General features: G+C 41.4%; 2 protein-coding genes across 2 annotated transcripts in view; one reads left to right on the forward strand and one right to left on the reverse strand.

The window, feature by feature from the left end:
• ZRANB3 (zinc finger RANBP2-type containing 3) overlaps window positions 1–9,550 on the reverse strand; it is a 39,573-nt gene extending 30,023 nt beyond the window's left edge. The window contains exons 1-2 of the mRNA XM_054278172.1: window positions 9,396–9,550; window positions 5,416–5,568 (exon numbers count right to left, since the gene is read on the reverse strand). Coding sequence (XP_054134147.1) covers window positions 5,416–5,567 — 152 coding nt within the window. The 5' untranslated portion in view covers window position 5,568; window positions 9,396–9,550. The remainder of the gene's footprint in view (window positions 1–5,415; window positions 5,569–9,395) is intronic.
• Window positions 9,551–10,437: 887 nt separating this feature from the next.
• R3HDM1 (R3H domain containing 1) overlaps window positions 10,438–16,846 on the forward strand; it is a 79,667-nt gene continuing 73,258 nt past the window's right edge. The window contains exon 1 of the mRNA XM_054278174.1: window positions 10,438–10,557. The gene's annotated coding sequence lies outside the window, so the exon portion shown is untranslated. The remainder of the gene's footprint in view (window positions 10,558–16,846) is intronic.

The following is a 16,846-nucleotide window of genomic DNA, read 5'->3' on the forward strand; positions in this document are numbered from 1 at the left end:
CTTGTTGATGGCACTTGATCTGCAAGCCACCAGATACAAACTAAAATGTAATATTTAAGAAAATACTCATAGACATGTTAAAAAAAGTGAAGGTAATTTCTTCTTCTAACATGCAAATTTAAATATTTTGGCTTTTATTGAAGTCAGTGTAACTGGAAAAAATTCAACAGTAGTCTGTAAAATATTTTTGTAAATGTTCCTTTAAACCATGCAGCTGATTCTGAAAAAAAAAAAATTAGACAATGGTAAAAAGCAGATTTGTCTTGCATTAATCACAACATTGACTTGCAGAAACCTATGACATTTCAAACAAAGGACAGAAAAATTAGATATAGATTTAGATATTTAGATATCAGTAAGAGATATACAGACATGCAACTGGGCTTAGTGCTTCCAAATGGAATTGAAAGACAAATCTATTCTCTTATTCATAGCTACTATCAAAGATAAGAAACTGAAGAATAGAAATACTACTGAAAGAGCAAATCAATCAGTAATCACAGATCAAAAATAGCAAAGGTAAAAGCAAAGTAAAACAAAAGCTCTGCTAACTTAGAAAGGCAATACAAGACAGAAAGCAACAATTGCATTGTACAGAGGGGAAAGAAAGATTAATGGAGAACATAAAACCCAGAAGCAAACTCAGTAATGATGACAAAAATAAGAGTGAAAGTGAAAAGAAGTTATAGAAAAGTGTAAGACAAAAGGGCCTACGGCTCTAGCAGAAACTAAAATGTGCATGGCAGTGCATGGACTGAACATATTTTCTCTTATTTCCAAAATCCAAAACTATAGCTTCCTTAGACACTCAACTCAAATGGAAATTACACCTTTCATACTACTCAATGGATAATACATCCTAGAAAGTTAAAGAAATTTGTGTAGAAATTTGCATAAGAATTGAAATAGGACTTATATCAGAAATTCCTCGCCCTACCAAGGGCTGTGCCTGGGAATTCCAAACATTTCTATTTGCTTCCTGCCCAAGGGCTGCCAATTCTGTGCTCCAGCTGCTAAACCCTCAGCAGACTGTAATGCTGTGCCTTTCTACTGAAGAATCTTTCAGCTGTGTTCATCAACTTCAAGGAAATTATAATTTGAACCTTTGGTTTTCTGGTCTACTTTGAAGATAGGAGAGGGAGAATGAATTTCTACAAAAACTTGTAATTTTTGAAGTAATAGTCTGGTTTAATTAACAAAGAGTTAACTAACTATGTACTCCTCCTCCTGTGTAGCTTGCCAGAGATCAGACACACAGTCAATGGGAAAAGCACTATTTTGAAGGGTAGGCAACTGACTCAACATTATAACAGAGGACATTCACACTTTATTCTCTAATGATTTCACTGCCATAATTGTTCTCTGTAGCCCATTATAAAAAAAAATAAACACTATAAAACTTTTTTTTGCTCTTGATAGGGACTGCCTAACAAAACAATTGCCCTTGCATTAAAACTGATGCATTAAAACTTCTGTTCTTAATGGCAGATGTGAGCTCTGCAACATCCTGATATTGCCATCCATGGTCATTTTCTTTTTTCACTGTGTCTAACAGCATAAGGCCAGCATGTATGGGAAATTAAAAATCACATGCTCCTGAATATTTAAGTTAATGTAATACCTCTCAAACTTCCAGAGGAAACAAGATCACCCCAGTAAAAAGTTTGAGCATACAATTATGGAACTGCTTATTTCATTGGTGGTAAATATCTCCAAGTCCTCTTTTGCATCCAGCTTAAACAAATTGTTCTGCCAGCATGCCTAGAAAGAAATAGATCTGTGTGTCTGAAGGCATCTTTTACAGATACTATCTACAAGACAAGCAATGCTAAATAAGGATGCTTGCAAATCACATGCTGGCAATTTTTATTACAAAACTTGATAAAGCATTTAGTGATATCCAGTAGCACAAGAGATAAATTTCAAACAACAGCATGCCTCTTTTACAGAGTACTCAGGTGAACAAATTGTTTGTATTACTAGACAGACATCACACACTTCTGTAAAGAGAGAATATAAAACAAGAGTAGATGGTAAAAAGAACTGTGACTTTCCAAGTATGACATTAGTGAACAGCAGCAGTACAAATCAGCAATATTCAAAGAGAGATGTGAGCTCAAATGAGATTGAACACCATCCTTATCAACACTATTGAGTCACTTGCCCATGGATCTCTGTATCTTGGATATTTTACCCAAACTTCCACCACTTTTTCCAGAGCATTGTGCTTCAACACTGCCACCTCTTCACCAACACCTGGTGACCCCTCAGCTCTACCCTGAGTTCTTAGGAAATGGGGATTTGTCCACATCTTCCCAAACATGACTAAGAAGCAGCAGAGAGCAGAGAATTGCTCACTTCCACTTCCCAACAGCACACACACATCTGACCCCAACAACCCTCAGCATTTCCTGAGCCTGCTGCTAACAGGTCACATTCCTGGAAGGGACAAGTTGGTTGGTTTTAATTTAAGATACAGTTTAAAGCACATACAAATAAATAAATACATATTATTGCTGTTTTTAAAAGTAACTTACACCCTCACTGAAAGAAAATCACAAAAATGAAATGGTCTTCATGGCTGTAAGTTGTGTGCACCCAGTTTTTCTGCACATGAATGTTTGAGGCTACAAACAACCACTATAAATTGTATCCATCCCCAGGCAGCCATTCCAAAGAGCATGTCTGAAGAATAATCTCTAGGAAGGAATAAGCAGCCAGTCACTTATGCACCTTTAAGGCATGCTCTGAGATAAAAGGTGTGTTAGCTTATGTTGAAGCACACACTGTCTTGCTGGCTCTAGAACTGTCATTTCCTAGGAAAGTGTTAGGCAATCTCTGTTAGATGAGATAATGCCTTTGGAGCATCTACTGGAAAAGCCTTTGATTCATTTTCCAATGAATCAAAAATACAAACCACAACAGCATATTTATTTTATGCTTTGGGAAGAGACAAGGGAATTAATAGCACACTCCCAGCCCCTTTCATGCAAAAATAAGAGTTTGTTCTAATAATAAGTCCCTTTTCATGCTGGGTTCTTGTCTGATCTAAGATGATATTAATTGAATCTCTTCAGCCAACACTTGCTCTACAGCAGTTTCCTACCAGCACAGCAAAGCATGGATTGAGTGATGCCTGTGAAGGGAGAGCATAGCCTGGGGGAAGGAGAATGATGGGCAGACATGCACATATTGCTCACTTCAAGTCCTGTGTTTATATATTTTTTAAAATTAGAAAAGACACTTTACAGAAAATATACCACTGGGAATGCTGAAAGAAGGTTTAAAGCATTATGGAGTACACAAAAGGGAAAGACTTCTATGAGGCAAGGGCTGACAAACTAATAAGAAAACTCAGCTACAAGCACCAGAGGCTCTTGTTCTCTCTTTTGGGACAGGAAGAGAAATAGATCTGCATCAGCAAGGGGCAGATTTAAAAAATATTCCTTGGGAAAGGCTGACTTAACACACTTTGCTTTATATAGAAGCTGGCTGAGAGTGTGTTCACAATTCCTCAATGTGACCCAGCTTACACATAGAATTTGCTGTGCCAAGCAGCAAGATTTCTTGCAATCATGATGAACATTATTTCATATGCATGTCACATGAAAACCATCACTGCTGGGTTATGCAAAACTCTTGGTAGTGAAAGACTTAAAGAAAAAAATGAACATAAACCCATAAACGCAATGAAAAAAACAGAATTCCTTCCATGGCAGAGTCATTAGAATAGGTAAAACCTTTCTGAATATTTACTGCAGGCAATTGTTACTACTTCAACAAAAAGAAGAAAGAAACATCTGATAAAAATTTATCCAGTCCTGGAACAGTTCAGCTGCTTTCCAAGGAAATTCTATATTATACAACAGCCTGCAGAAGATTATGCCACTTTCAAACACATCCATTAGCCTAGCCTAATTAAATGTGTAGTTTTGTTAATTTTAATGGCTTCTGTTATTTCACTATTTGTATACACAAATATACACCTCAATTGCATATTCTATGGCAGCCAAGGGCTTTGGATTTATTAAATTCAACTCTAACACAGGCTTTGCTGAATATTGTACCAAAGTCTTGGCTGTCTATTAAAATGATATCCACCCATTCTCAGCAACAAAATGTCTGATAGGGCTGGTGGTCAGCAGCAGTTAATGCCAATTCAGCATAAAGCATATCAAATCTCAGGCTCTCATGTGAAGGGCTGGACTCATCTTTCTGTTCTGCCACTGAAACCAGCAGCATAAAACAGATGGTTTGTTCACTCCCTGAGACAGCACTGCTAAAGGGTTTTGGTCAAAGGAAAAGAATCAAAGAGAAAAAATGCAGAGATTTTAATAGATTAAAAGTTCCATCTAATTCCAAGAGCTGCTGATAAAAATTTCCTTTCTAATTTTTCACCTTTAGAGGGAAAGATGCACATTTCTTTTCCCCTGAGAACAATCACAAACATGAGTGAGCAACCCCCTTAGGCCCTAAGCCTCTCCTTCTCAGCAAGAACTGAAATAATCAGGAACTAATTTCATCCATCTTTCCCACACAGGCTACAGTAATTCTATTTGTGCCAGCCCTCCCCAGCATCATTTCTTTCCAAAACAACAGCATACAGTGGTTTCACAGCTTTAGGCTGCAATTGCCCACATTTCCTAAAATTTATAAATGTGGAAATAGCATTTCCCCCTCTCCTTTTCAACCCTGTAACTCACTAACAGGCTCTTACTCAGCAAAATATTTCCAGCCTCTGCTGCATAAACTGTGGTTTTTGTTTTTTGATTGAGCAGGTACTTAACTGTTGAATGCCTTCTCCATCAGCCACTGCCCTGGCTAACTGAGCACTCTGCAAGGCTTCTCCTCTGCTGCTGCAGCTCAGTGAGCTCCAGAACACCCTGATTACACTCCACAATTGTACCAAATTTAAAATAGAACCACACAGATGCATCAAGATCTGTTAGTCATTCCCTTAACAGCTCTACCACGCCATTAAAACCTAAAGAATCAAATGTGAATTAACTTATTTTAGGAATTCTCCATTAACATAACAAAAATGATGGTCCTACTGATATCAACCTCCTTTCACATGAGAAATTTGATACTACAACTCTCTTTTGCATAATGCATTATTAAATTTATTATTATTAAATCTCTTCATCCTCTGTGGAAAAAACCTCCACAACTCATTTTAAACCATGTTACCTTACAGTTTATGAAAGATTTCTGCAACATAACTCACCTGAGATTGCTGGTATTGAATAACCTTTGCAAAAAATAATGTTTACCTAAAGTAATTATTTTTAGCATCACAATCTTACTTTCCACTATAGAAACATAAGTTGATGATTTTTCTACATAATACCTGCATACTTTATTTTCACATCTATATTTAGCATGTGCTACTGTAGTTGAACACAATGATCTTACCTGCCACTCCTCTGAAGTGCAAATAGGATGCCCTTTTCCTGAAAAGGAAGCAGTTTCTTTCTCAGCCTTTCAGGTAGGAAGGAGAGCTTTGCATCAACATCCTCTAACTGAGAGGCCTTGAGTGAAGGGGTTTCCTGGAGAGCACTGGCCATGCTGAACCAGAGGGAAACAAAACAGAAATAAGGTACCTTACCTGCATGGCAGAATAGAGAATAAAGCTTGATGGAACAACACTCATCACTTCATCTTGGAATAATCAATATCTACACAGCTTTCCTTGAGGTTTGAGAATTCTTTCTAGAAAGCATAAAGTTGTGCAGATGCTGAAGGAGAAGTCCCTCACCTCAGTATCCATAAAATATTCTAACTAATTTAGAATATTTTACTGTGTCTAACAGCATTAGGCCAGTTATATTCCAGGATGAAGATGGCAACACGTGTCTCTCCCTTTACACTATGAAATAATTATTTTAGCAAACACCCTATTCATGGAAGGAAGTTATTTGCCATTCAAATCGAGCTTACTCATGGACACTGAAATATAACTCTTTTAGTAACATTTTTCAGAAGATTTCCAGGGAAAAAAACCTGGTTATTTAACTTCTGATAATGGAACTAACTGTTGTTTAAATTTTTAATCCTAAAAATTAAATCAGAAAAAAAGGGGAAAATATGCCCACTTTGAGGGAAGTGGGAAAAAAAAAAGAAAAAATAAAAGAAAAATCAGTCCCCCATTTTCCTGAGTGGAATCTTTGGTACAGCTTTACAGAAACAATATTCCTATACCTTGGGCCTCTGGAACACTCAGCAGCAGATCCAAGAACTTGATGAGTACCAGGCTCTTTCATGCATGTCCACCACAGAGCTCTGCTTAACACAAGATGGAAAGCCCCTGTGTGCCCAACACAAGCATTTCCCAGAAAAAAAACCATAAAGCTCCAGTAAATAAATACCTGCTTCTGCTCTCAAATGAGCAAACATGAATGCTCCAATTCTAACTGTTGGGAAAATCACCATAATCACTTCAGTTCTATCACAATATTTTCCATTGCACAGTATTTCCTTTACAAGTTGATTAGGGTGTGGTACTTAAGCCTGCTTAAGTAGGCAGGTACTTAAGTACAAACAAAAACTAAAGACAAAAACTAAAACATTTCTGTAGAGCCACACAAGTCAACAATGCTGCAGGATTGGTGGGCCCAAAGCTGTTGAACACTCAGTTCTGAGATTCACCTCTAAAGAAAGTTTGTGACTCATTTTCTTTGATAATTTTCCATTCTATAAATGCAGAGATAATGATGTACTTGTGATCAGCTCCCTACACAGCTTGTTGTGAGTGACAATATGAGAATGAAATGTTAACATAATTAACTTTCTGTTGAACAAGATCATGACAGGATCCTTTCACTGAAACACTGAACAGGAACCATGCAGATTCAGAAGCACAGATCTGAATTAGAGGATGCACATGAGTCATCAGCACACAGCAATACTACAATGAAAAATGTTTCTGCATCAGTCATTAACACAATTAAAACTGACTTTGCAATCTTGGAAAGCAGCAAAACAGAAAGCACTAACTCCCAGATATGTACAAGTTTTTGTTTAGTTTTTTTCTCTAGGTGAATGATTGAATAAATGAATGGTGAATAATTACAGACTAGGTGAATAATTAAAGAATTCCAATGTGGTGAACAATGGATATTACAACAACATATACAATGATTGTGGCAGTGGTGGCCATGTATGTTTTGAGACAGAGTACTTATGTACACACTGTAGTAATGTCAAGAAATAAAAATAATCTGTTTTTAAAAAGGATTTAGTCAGTATAGCAGAAGATCAGATTGTATCTGTTGTTCTAGTCCTTGCAGATTTAGAAGATGTAAGGAAGAAAGACCAGTGCATGTATTCCCTAATTACAACTTTTCATGGCTTTTTCTGTGTCCTTCATGTGCTGTAATACAGATCACACTGACCTTCCCACATCTCCACATCACCAGTTCTGCAGCTGCATTTTTTTCAGACAAAATAAACCTAAAAGGTTTTGTGTGGAGACCTAGCTTTTCATTCAGAGACTTCATTCAGCTGCACAAGCCTCACAAGTTAAAAAACTCAAACTCTAGAGTATTTACTCAAGTGTTTTAAAGGAAATCAGGGATGAAATAGTCAAACTACCAAATTCAGTAACTATTAATCTAAAGTTGCTTAAGCATCTCAGGACTAGGTAGTGGTAAATGATCCACTATCATTTAATAAATATAAGGTATTTATAATTTAAGGTAAATAAAAGGTTTAAAAGCAGGGATGAGGAAGATTCATGGACCTCCATCATGATTCATTCATAGGGCATAAAACCAAAAAAATTGTGAAGTGAAGAACCCATGCACACAAGGATAAATGCTTTTATTTGATGGGAGTCACCATGTGTTTTGTAAAAGTGATTCCCATTTTTCCACTCTGATGAAGTTTTTTTGAAGGGCTCTACAACAATGTACTTATAACTATTTGATGCAATTCCCACTACTTTGCAAAACTGATTTAAAACAGAATAAATTTTATAAATATATTTGTAAAGTAACTATAATTTCCAGGAAAACTTTTGAAAAAGTCTCTCAAACTTCCAAGAAAACTGAGCTACCATATAAAAAAATTGCACTGAAACTTTTTTAAATTCAAACAAGTAGACAGCTCCTACATGAGAGAAACAACATCAGCAGTATTTCCAAGTAATCTTCTCCAACTTCTATCATGTTCAATCAATCATAAATGATCTGGAAAAGTAACTAGCTACTGAGGGGTATGGGCAATGCAAACAATAAAATAAATTTTTTAAAAAAACAATGTTGAATTTCTTTCTAATCACTGCTATACTGCATCTCACTATAGGCCCTGATCGTTCCAGAGGCAGCAACTGAGACCCAGCTTGTTGAAGATATTATCCCTGGGGGTGTTTCTTTATTGGAAATTTGGGTGCAAGACTGATGACAAGTTCAGGGATTACTTTAAGTTTTCCAATAGCTGTTTGTCAACACAAGCTGATTACATAATATAAACCCACTGCTTATTTTTACAGGCCACTAAGTATAGCCCCTTAATGCAGCTCAGCAGCACATGCCTAAGACAAATGAGTCTTTCCACTAAGGGTTTTGCTTCATAAATTTCTTCTAGATGGACTTAACTGCTCCATGACTGCATGTTCAATAAAACTTAACAGGGAATTCAAAGCTCTAAGAACATCTTGGTCGATTGATTAATCAACTATTTTGCAAAATCACAGAATGGATTTTGTGTTGGAAGGGACCTCTGGAGATGATCATCCCATCCAACTCCCCTGCCAAGGCAGGGTCACCTGGAGCAGGTAACACAGGAACACATCCAGGTGGCTTTGGAATGTCTCCAGAGAAGGAAAATCCACGACTTCCTGGGCAGCTGTCCCAGTGCTCTGCCATCTTTGTAAAGAAGTTCTCCCTCATGCTGAGGTGGAACTTCTGTTTCATTTTATGGCCGTTGCTCCTCATCCTGCTGATGGACACCACTGAAAAGAGTCTGGCACCATCCTGTTGGCATCCACCTTTGAGATATTAATGTGCATTAATGAGATCCCTCTCAGTCTTCTCCAGACTAACCAGACCCAGCTCCCACAGACTTCCCTCTTAAAAGAGATGCTCCAGACCCCCCATCACCTTGTGGCCTCTGTTGGACCCTCTCCAGCCGCTCCTTGTCTTTCTTGTTCTGTGAAGCCACCAGTGGGATAACAAAGAATTGAAAATCTACCCATCAGAACACAGCATGTTAAAGAACACTACAAGAGAAAGCAATCAGACGGAGAAAAAGACACCACACAATTGTTCAGCATAGAACATTTTTCCACAGGCCGCTGTACCGTGCTGGAGGGAAGCGCACACTTTGACACTTGCCTGGGGGCAAGTTTTTTATTTTACTTACGCAAACCCCTGCAGCTGCAATCGCAGATTTACCTGAGCGCACCATGCGACGACCCAGCAGCAGCAAGCGCAAGAAGTGAAACCTGTCACAAGCCGGGGCTGGTGACAAACAGCAGTCACCTGGCAGCTGGTCCCCGCCTGGCGAGCGGCGCCGGGCGCGTCCCTGCCCGGGCACCCCCTCACGGCCGCGGGCTCCGCGCTCGAACGGCCGCCGGGAAGTGACGCATGACCAGAGGTCACGGACGGGAAGCGCTTTTGGGCCCGGGCACCGCTTTTTCCTTATTTTTTGTCTTCTCCGTCCTTCTCGCCCCTGGTCCCGTTTCCTCAGTAGCGGGTTTAAAATCATCTTCCCCCCTGGCCGTGCGTTGTGCCGGTCCCTGATCCACTAGAGCGGGCGGGCTGAGGGAGCCGGAGGGGCGGGAAGCGGGAAGCGGGGCTGGGGACGGAGGGAGGCGAGGATGGCGCTCTAAGGGCCAGGCTGGACGGGGCAGTGCCGCCGGCTCTCGGGGTTGGGAAGAACGGTGAAGGCCGGGGTGAGGAGCCGGGAGAACGAGAGGTTGCGCGGACAAGCCGCGACTACAGATCCCAGCCTGCCCCACCAGGGTGCGGGGGCCGTGCGGCTGCGGGAGCGCTGGCGCGGGGACTGAGCGGAACCGGGGAGCTTCTGCTCGGGGTACACCACACGCCCGGGACCAGGGGAGCAGCTCAGGCGCGGGTGAAGGGAAAGCGGCCGGAGCACGGAGCGGAGGCCGCTAAGATCCCGCACTGCCACAGCCGCGGGATCGCTCCATCTGCCCGCGGCCATGGGCTGCACGCAGAGGGCGGGCCTTGCGGTGCCGGTGCGCCGCTCTTACTGGTGCTCATGGTTGTCTGTCAAAGCGGCGGTGCCCTCCGATTGGCCGTCGCCTTCCGGGCGGGCTCAGTTTCGCGTAAGCGCCGAGCGGCACCACTCCGCAGCAGCGCCGGGGGGAGGGCGTCGCGACGTTTATTGGTCCGCGGGGCTGTCAATCAGTAGCGCTCCGCGCAGCCATTGGTGAGGCAGTCAGGGGGCGGGGCCTCTCTCCCCGCCGCGGCAGCAGCAGGAGGAACCCGAGCGGCGCTCGGCGCTGGCTTCGGCGCCCCTCGTGTGTGAGGAGCCGCCACCCGCCGGGCGCGGCGTCCCGGGAACGAGCCCGGGAAGGAGCGCTCCGCCCCGGTGAGGAGCCCGGGATGCCGCCGGGGAAGGCGCTCCGGCGGGCGGGGGTCTCAGTGCGCTGAGGGAGGAGGGGGGGCCGCGCCCGCAGTGCGCAGAGCGGGGGCAGCGCTGAGGGAGGGGGGGCGCGGCCGCGGGGCCGGGGGGTGCAGCCCGGCCGGTGGTCACGGTCCGGCGGGGCCAGCCCGGCCCTTCCCCTTCCCTAATATAGCCAGGGCTGGCCGGTGTGGGACGCAGGGCTCTTCGTCTATTATGTTTCCATTTTCTTCAAATTTCTGCCGCATGTTGGATAATTTTGTGTGTGGGTATATCTACCATGTTGTAGTGTAAAGTGTAAGTAGACTTGAGAGCCAACTACGTCACGGCCTGGTTTTTACCATCTCTTTTAAAAACGTTTTAAAATGAGTTTTCAGCACCGAAGAAGGGTTTCACTTTATGGGGAAGATGGAACGAGGTAGAAAAAGAAGTGAGGAATAGCTGTTTCTTATATGGGGTCTAAGAATTATTCAGGTTATTCACGTGAAGAGATTTGCACACATCCTACATGTTGATGGATTTGTGTGATGCCCATAGAAAGCTGGATTAGGAGGTGATGGAAAAAAAAGCAAAAAGAGTGGTGCACGCTTTGCTTAGGGTGCATTGCCACATAGTACAGCCTGCCTTAGTGTTTGTTATTTATCTTGGCATAGATTTGCTAATAGTCTTTAATTTTAAATTTTGATGCCCCTTTCTCACTGATCTGAAACCGAAGAGATCTTGTTTGCCCAAAGCAGAATAGGGAACGTGTTGGGTTTTTTCTCTTGCAGTGTCTGACACTGGCCTTTTTCCACTGAGGTATTAACCTGCAATTTTTAATGGTGTTGCTTTCTCGTGTCTTGTCTTCCACAAGGAGTAATGTATTTAAGACATGCTCTTTGGCTGAATGTTAAGCAGCAATTTTACAGGGCAGTATGTCTTGTGAATGTTAAATTAGGGATGTTTATTTACTGTTGAAGTGAAAGGTAAAATTAAGTTCTGATTATTTTTCAAAATGGTTTTTTTTTTTTTCAAATAAATTGCTATTCAGGAGATAGAAATGGCAATGGAAACACATTTTTTGTGACAGTCTTCCATTGGCTTGGCATGCACCTGATGTTAAGCCTTTGTTTTGCAGTAAGTACTGTGATGTCAAGGGTTTGAGTATTTTGTAGAAATTAAATAACTTATTGCTTCTCAATTTACCGAAATCCCAATGGCAAAAATAATGTGAAGATTTGTGTCCATTCAATTCTTGGGAGATCAAAAATGTAGTACTTGTAACTGCACTTCTTGACCACTCTTTATTTTAGAAAACTGTCAAGATCAACTAGTACTTTTCTAGTGAGTAAAACCAGATTTGACGAAATATCAATAATTTTGAGGGGTGTGCAGTGTACTGGGTTAGGTTTGTCAGCAGTGCTCCAGGAATTATTTATTAAAGATTTGGGGAGGGTCAGCCACTACATCTGCTGCAGTGGTTGTTTGTTTGTATTTTAATTTTGTGTGTCTGTTAAGAGGAATAAAGGAAAAGTGGAGGGGACAGAGCAGAGTAGTAGAACCATTCTCATCATAAACACAATTCTGCCTCTGCATTTTTTCTTCTACTAAACTTTTTGGCTTTCATTTCTTCTCCTATTTCAGTATATTTGCCTTACACCACAGTCTGTATTCTGTACTGCTTGGTGAAAGTCAGCCCGTGAACAGCTTCAAACCAGCTGGATGCTTTGGGTCCAGTGCTCCAGGCTCAGCTCTGGTACAACGCAAATCCCTGGCTTTGGGGTTTATCCATTGAAAGTCAGTTTGCTACAGTGGCCTCTGCTAATTCACCTTCATGTCTTTGTATCACCACTTTCACAAACCTACTTCTCCCCAGAGTTAATTTGACTGAGAGATGTAGCAACCACATCTTTTTAAATACGTTTATGTGTTTAAAGTTTCAAGGTGCTCTGCTCCAGACCTTTAAAAGTAACTGCTACAGTTGCATTTTTTGGACACTTTAGGGAAAATCAGCCTTTTGACACCATGTTCTCTGAGTTGTAGGTAATGGATCAACGTAAACTTTGAATTGGCTAAAATGTGGCAAAATAAAAATCTTTTAAATATATTGACAGCACGGTTCAGACTCGGTGAGCTAGATGTCTATGCTCCAACTTTTACTACCTGGATAACAATATGAACCACCTTGGATGTCCTGGTTAGCTGAAGTGATTGGCGTCTGAAATTTTTCAGCGTGCTGGAATTGTCATTTCAGAGATACGAGGAGAGTTCAGCAGCAGCCGGTACATACGAGGCGCTGTGATTCATGGGTGTCACAGCTAAGCAGCTTTCCATAGGAGTGGGAGAATATCTGTAATCCTGCCCTCCCTGGGCTGCAGAGGTGTTGAGCCACGCGGGATTTTAGTGGCATTTCCCCGTGTCCATCCCGCCTAGGAAAGGCCATAGAAATGACCCGGTGGGGGTTTTAAACGCTGCATTCCACGTGGAGCCTTTCAGTGATGGGAAAGAGGAGTCGTTGGCAGTGCTAGACCTGAATAATGAGGGCGTTCACACCGGATTCTTTAGGCGAGGAGAGTCAATGTGAGTGCCTCGGTGTGGTGATAGGCAGCATCTGTGGGAGCCCATCAAAGCTGGGGTGTTCTTGCTGTGTCCTCCTTGGCTTTTCCTGGAGGTGTGGACGAATGTGCTGTGTAACAGTGTCAGGAGATTTTGGTGCTGGAAAGCTCTTTCTGGGAGATGGTAAGTCAGCAACAGATGATGATTAAATATTGCTGGGAAAATGGCACTTTGGGCCTGCCTGTAATCTTATTTTGATTTCATAACTTGTTGAAGAGGTATTTTAGAGGAAATAGTGTCTGGAAACAGATTTATGAAGGGCAGCAGCCTTAATTACAGAACAGCCTGCACTGCTGCTCTTGTGCACAAGTCAGTCTCCTGCAGTTTAATGTGTGTATTATGAGAATCCTGTCAATATGTCATTTTTTGATATGTACTTCTCTCCAATCTATAGAATTATGTTTCCAAAAATATTGGTTATTGCATGTTCAGATCCAGGCTGCTGAAGCAGTGTAGATTTGAGATGCCTGTGGGATGCTTATTCCAGGGTTGCTTTTCTCCTCCTTATCTTGGATCTCTGTAAGGAAATGGGGCATTACCTCTAAGCAGCCATTGGTTTCTGCATGAACATTCATATACTACATTGTTCCCCTATCTTTTTTCATCTGCTGAGTTTTTGTTCTTTGCTCTCCTTCCCAACATCAGCTCTTATTATTCTGTAATCTGTAACTTGAATTTGTGTATAAAATGGAATTCTGTCCCTTATTTAGCACTCTTAACTTTTCTGCCCCCTCCTAAGGTTTGTTAGCAAGTGTGTACTGCCATGTATGAAGGATCTTTGTCCAGTAGAGTATAGAATTGTCTGAAGGCTAAAGCTTGTCAGGACAAATGCCATAAATATCTTTAAAGCTGTGACTGTATAGCATAGCAGAGTTGCTCCTTCTTTTTGAAAGTATAATTTTGGGTAGCTTGCATCTCTGAGTCAAAATATAACCTCTAAAATACATAGAGATAGAAGATACCATTGCTGGATTTGGTTTAGCAAAAATCCAGTCCTGAGTTTTGTACTTTTCTAGAAAATGTTCTGTATAATTGCTTAGCACTTAACCTGCCACAGTCTTTGAGAGAATTGTTCTCAGCCAAGTGAGGTGTGATACTTTGCTGTAGGTATCCAACTAAAGCATTTTAATTTATGTTAAGTGAAGCAAGACATAAATAGATGCAATACCTGCTGCTGTGAAAGAGGCCATGGTGGTGCCATATCCTTGGCTTTTTGTTCCTGCCCTCTGCCACCTCCTCTGCTCTGCTGAATGAGCTGTTCCTGGGAGCACTTCCTGCACTGGTATCTGTGTAAGATGTAGGTCTCTTATTCTATCAAATTGAAGCATCTATTGGGAGACTTGGAGGAGCAGTTTTACTGGCAGATGGAGGAAATGGTGACTGGAAGTGAGATCAGTGACTTCTTTAGTGCAGCTGAGTCTGGAAAAGGCTGTTGGTGTGCAGCTGGTGAGTGAAGTTCACACTAATTCCAGTGCTTCTGCCAGCAGCAGATTGAGGAGTGTTCTCACAGTCCTGTCACAGCTTTGGGCATCACAGCCTCCTGCTGGTGCTGAGAAGCTGGGAGCTGCTGCATCATTGACCAGTGCTGGATCCACAGACAGATTTCCATCTGTCTCCATGTTCTAAGTGAGCTGGGAAGAATTTGGTGTGTTCTTGTGGAGATACAGCAGGAGTTTTGAGAGGCATTGGGAAATTGCTGGCTTAGATCAAATGCTGAGTTTCTGTACCCTAATGAGGCAGTAGCAAAATGGGTAAATCAGTTTGTGGAGAATTCCTGTCCATGTTATCAGAGCATGATTTGAAGCATTTCAACAGAAGGTACAGAAAAAAGCCTTTTTCCTTTAAAGCATTTTTAATCCCTCGGTCTTTTGGATGAAGAGCTCCATTTCAGGTTCAGTGTGCTCTGTAGGTGTTTAAAAAGAGCACAACTTGCTGCTAGGATTAGAATCCTTTTCTCCCTTTCTTTTGTAATCCACTCCATCTATTCCATAGCTTAAAGCAAGAACTGAGCCTTCACCACTTTATGTCTCCCCTCAGATGCAGCTGGGTTGGTTAGCAGAGTTACACACACTGGCACACCCAGACTCACAATAAAACCTGCTTTGCCTTTTGCAGCTCATGGCTCCTTATCCTTCTGCCACTTGGGAAGTCAGACTCTTTCTGAACAAGAACTTCTGCCTAATGGTTTCTAAGAGAAAACCAAGGGAAACTGAATTATTTTCTTGTTTTAGTGGCAGAAATTGGTAAAATCACAATTAGATACTCAAAGTATCTACTGATATTGTTTTTACTACTAGAATTGACTGTAATGAGTCATTAATTATTACTTGTAATGAAGATAACACATTATTAGTCTCTTAGTTTAGGTGTTGTGCTTTCTTCTTTGTTTCAAGCACATCAAAGTGATCTTTTCTGCATTTTCATTGCACTTAATCTCTAAAAAGGCTTCTAGCTGCTAGTTTGGTTGCACATTGCATTATTGTCATGAAAGAAAAATAAACTGCTCTTTTAAGGGTTTAAAGCTGTAGCACAAAGCAGTGCCAGCACTGCTCTGAGATGTCATCCCTGAGGTGTGGATTGGAGGAGGGAAAGGACTCCCAGTGCTTGGAAAGCTGTGAAGTGACTTTGTGGAAGCTGCTGCAGTCTGGTTAGACTTGTGGGCTAACAAAAGGATGTGAATCTTCCACACAAACTGTTGTGTTAACTTAAAGAAATGTTGTGATGTTCATTCTTATACTTCATGTGGGGATGTTTTGTATTGCTCTAGTTTCAAGTATTGGCTTCTGGAGAGGAACACTTGTTTTTATGTGAACATTCCTGTTACTGGGAGAAGGAACTGAGTCCAGACTGAGCTTATCTAGTAATGAATTAAATACAGAAGAATAAATCATACCATGTTCTGAGGAAGATTTCTGAGCTTCAAATGGTACCATTAGACTAAATTCTTAAAGCAGTAATATGGAAAGAATAAATGGTGTTACTGGGCTAACTCAGTTCATGCAATGTATGATATCCCAACAGTTGGCTGTTCATCATTGACCATGATGCCATGCCATTAATGGCTACATAATCTTGTGTTTTCTGACACTGCAAAGTTTGATTTGAAAGGCACAAAGAGCAGTAGTCTTTATTAAGATCTGCATATTAAAATATTAGTGGAAGCTGTCCCAACTCAGAACACAATCAGCTTTTTATCTGGCCTTTTCTGTTGAAATATTAGACAGTGTTAAAAACTGGGTTTGTGTCTGTCTTCCTTGGTCCATAGCAGTGTGAAAGCCTAAAATTGTAACATTCCATAAAGATCAAGAATTATAGATGTAAGTATAATTAAGTATTCTTTCAGTAACTCTTTTTCTTGTCCTCTTTTCCAGTATGCAATGAAATGTAGATTACTTTTAAGCAAGAGACAGTTTAGCCCATTTGTAACATATGGAATAATTGGGGATGGGAGACCCTGAGATGATTTTTCAGCTCTGGTCAGGCAATGTGTGAATTCAGGCATGGTTTAGATCAGTGGTGATGATTCTAAAGCATGAGGCTTGACATCACAGGGGTCTGGTGGGGCTCTTTGTTGTCCCTCTGAATATTTGGTGTGTGCATGCTGCAGAAGGGCAGCAGAGTGTCCTGAGCTCTGTCACACCTGCCCAGCCTGGTGTGTGTG

Source organism: Melozone crissalis, unplaced genomic scaffold (genome assembly GCF_028551555.1).
Source record: "Melozone crissalis strain CALT ecotype California unplaced genomic scaffold, PUWL_Pcris_2 ptg000023l_1, whole genome shotgun sequence".
In the NCBI taxonomy this organism is placed as follows: domain Eukaryota; kingdom Metazoa; phylum Chordata; class Aves; order Passeriformes; family Passerellidae; genus Melozone; species Melozone crissalis.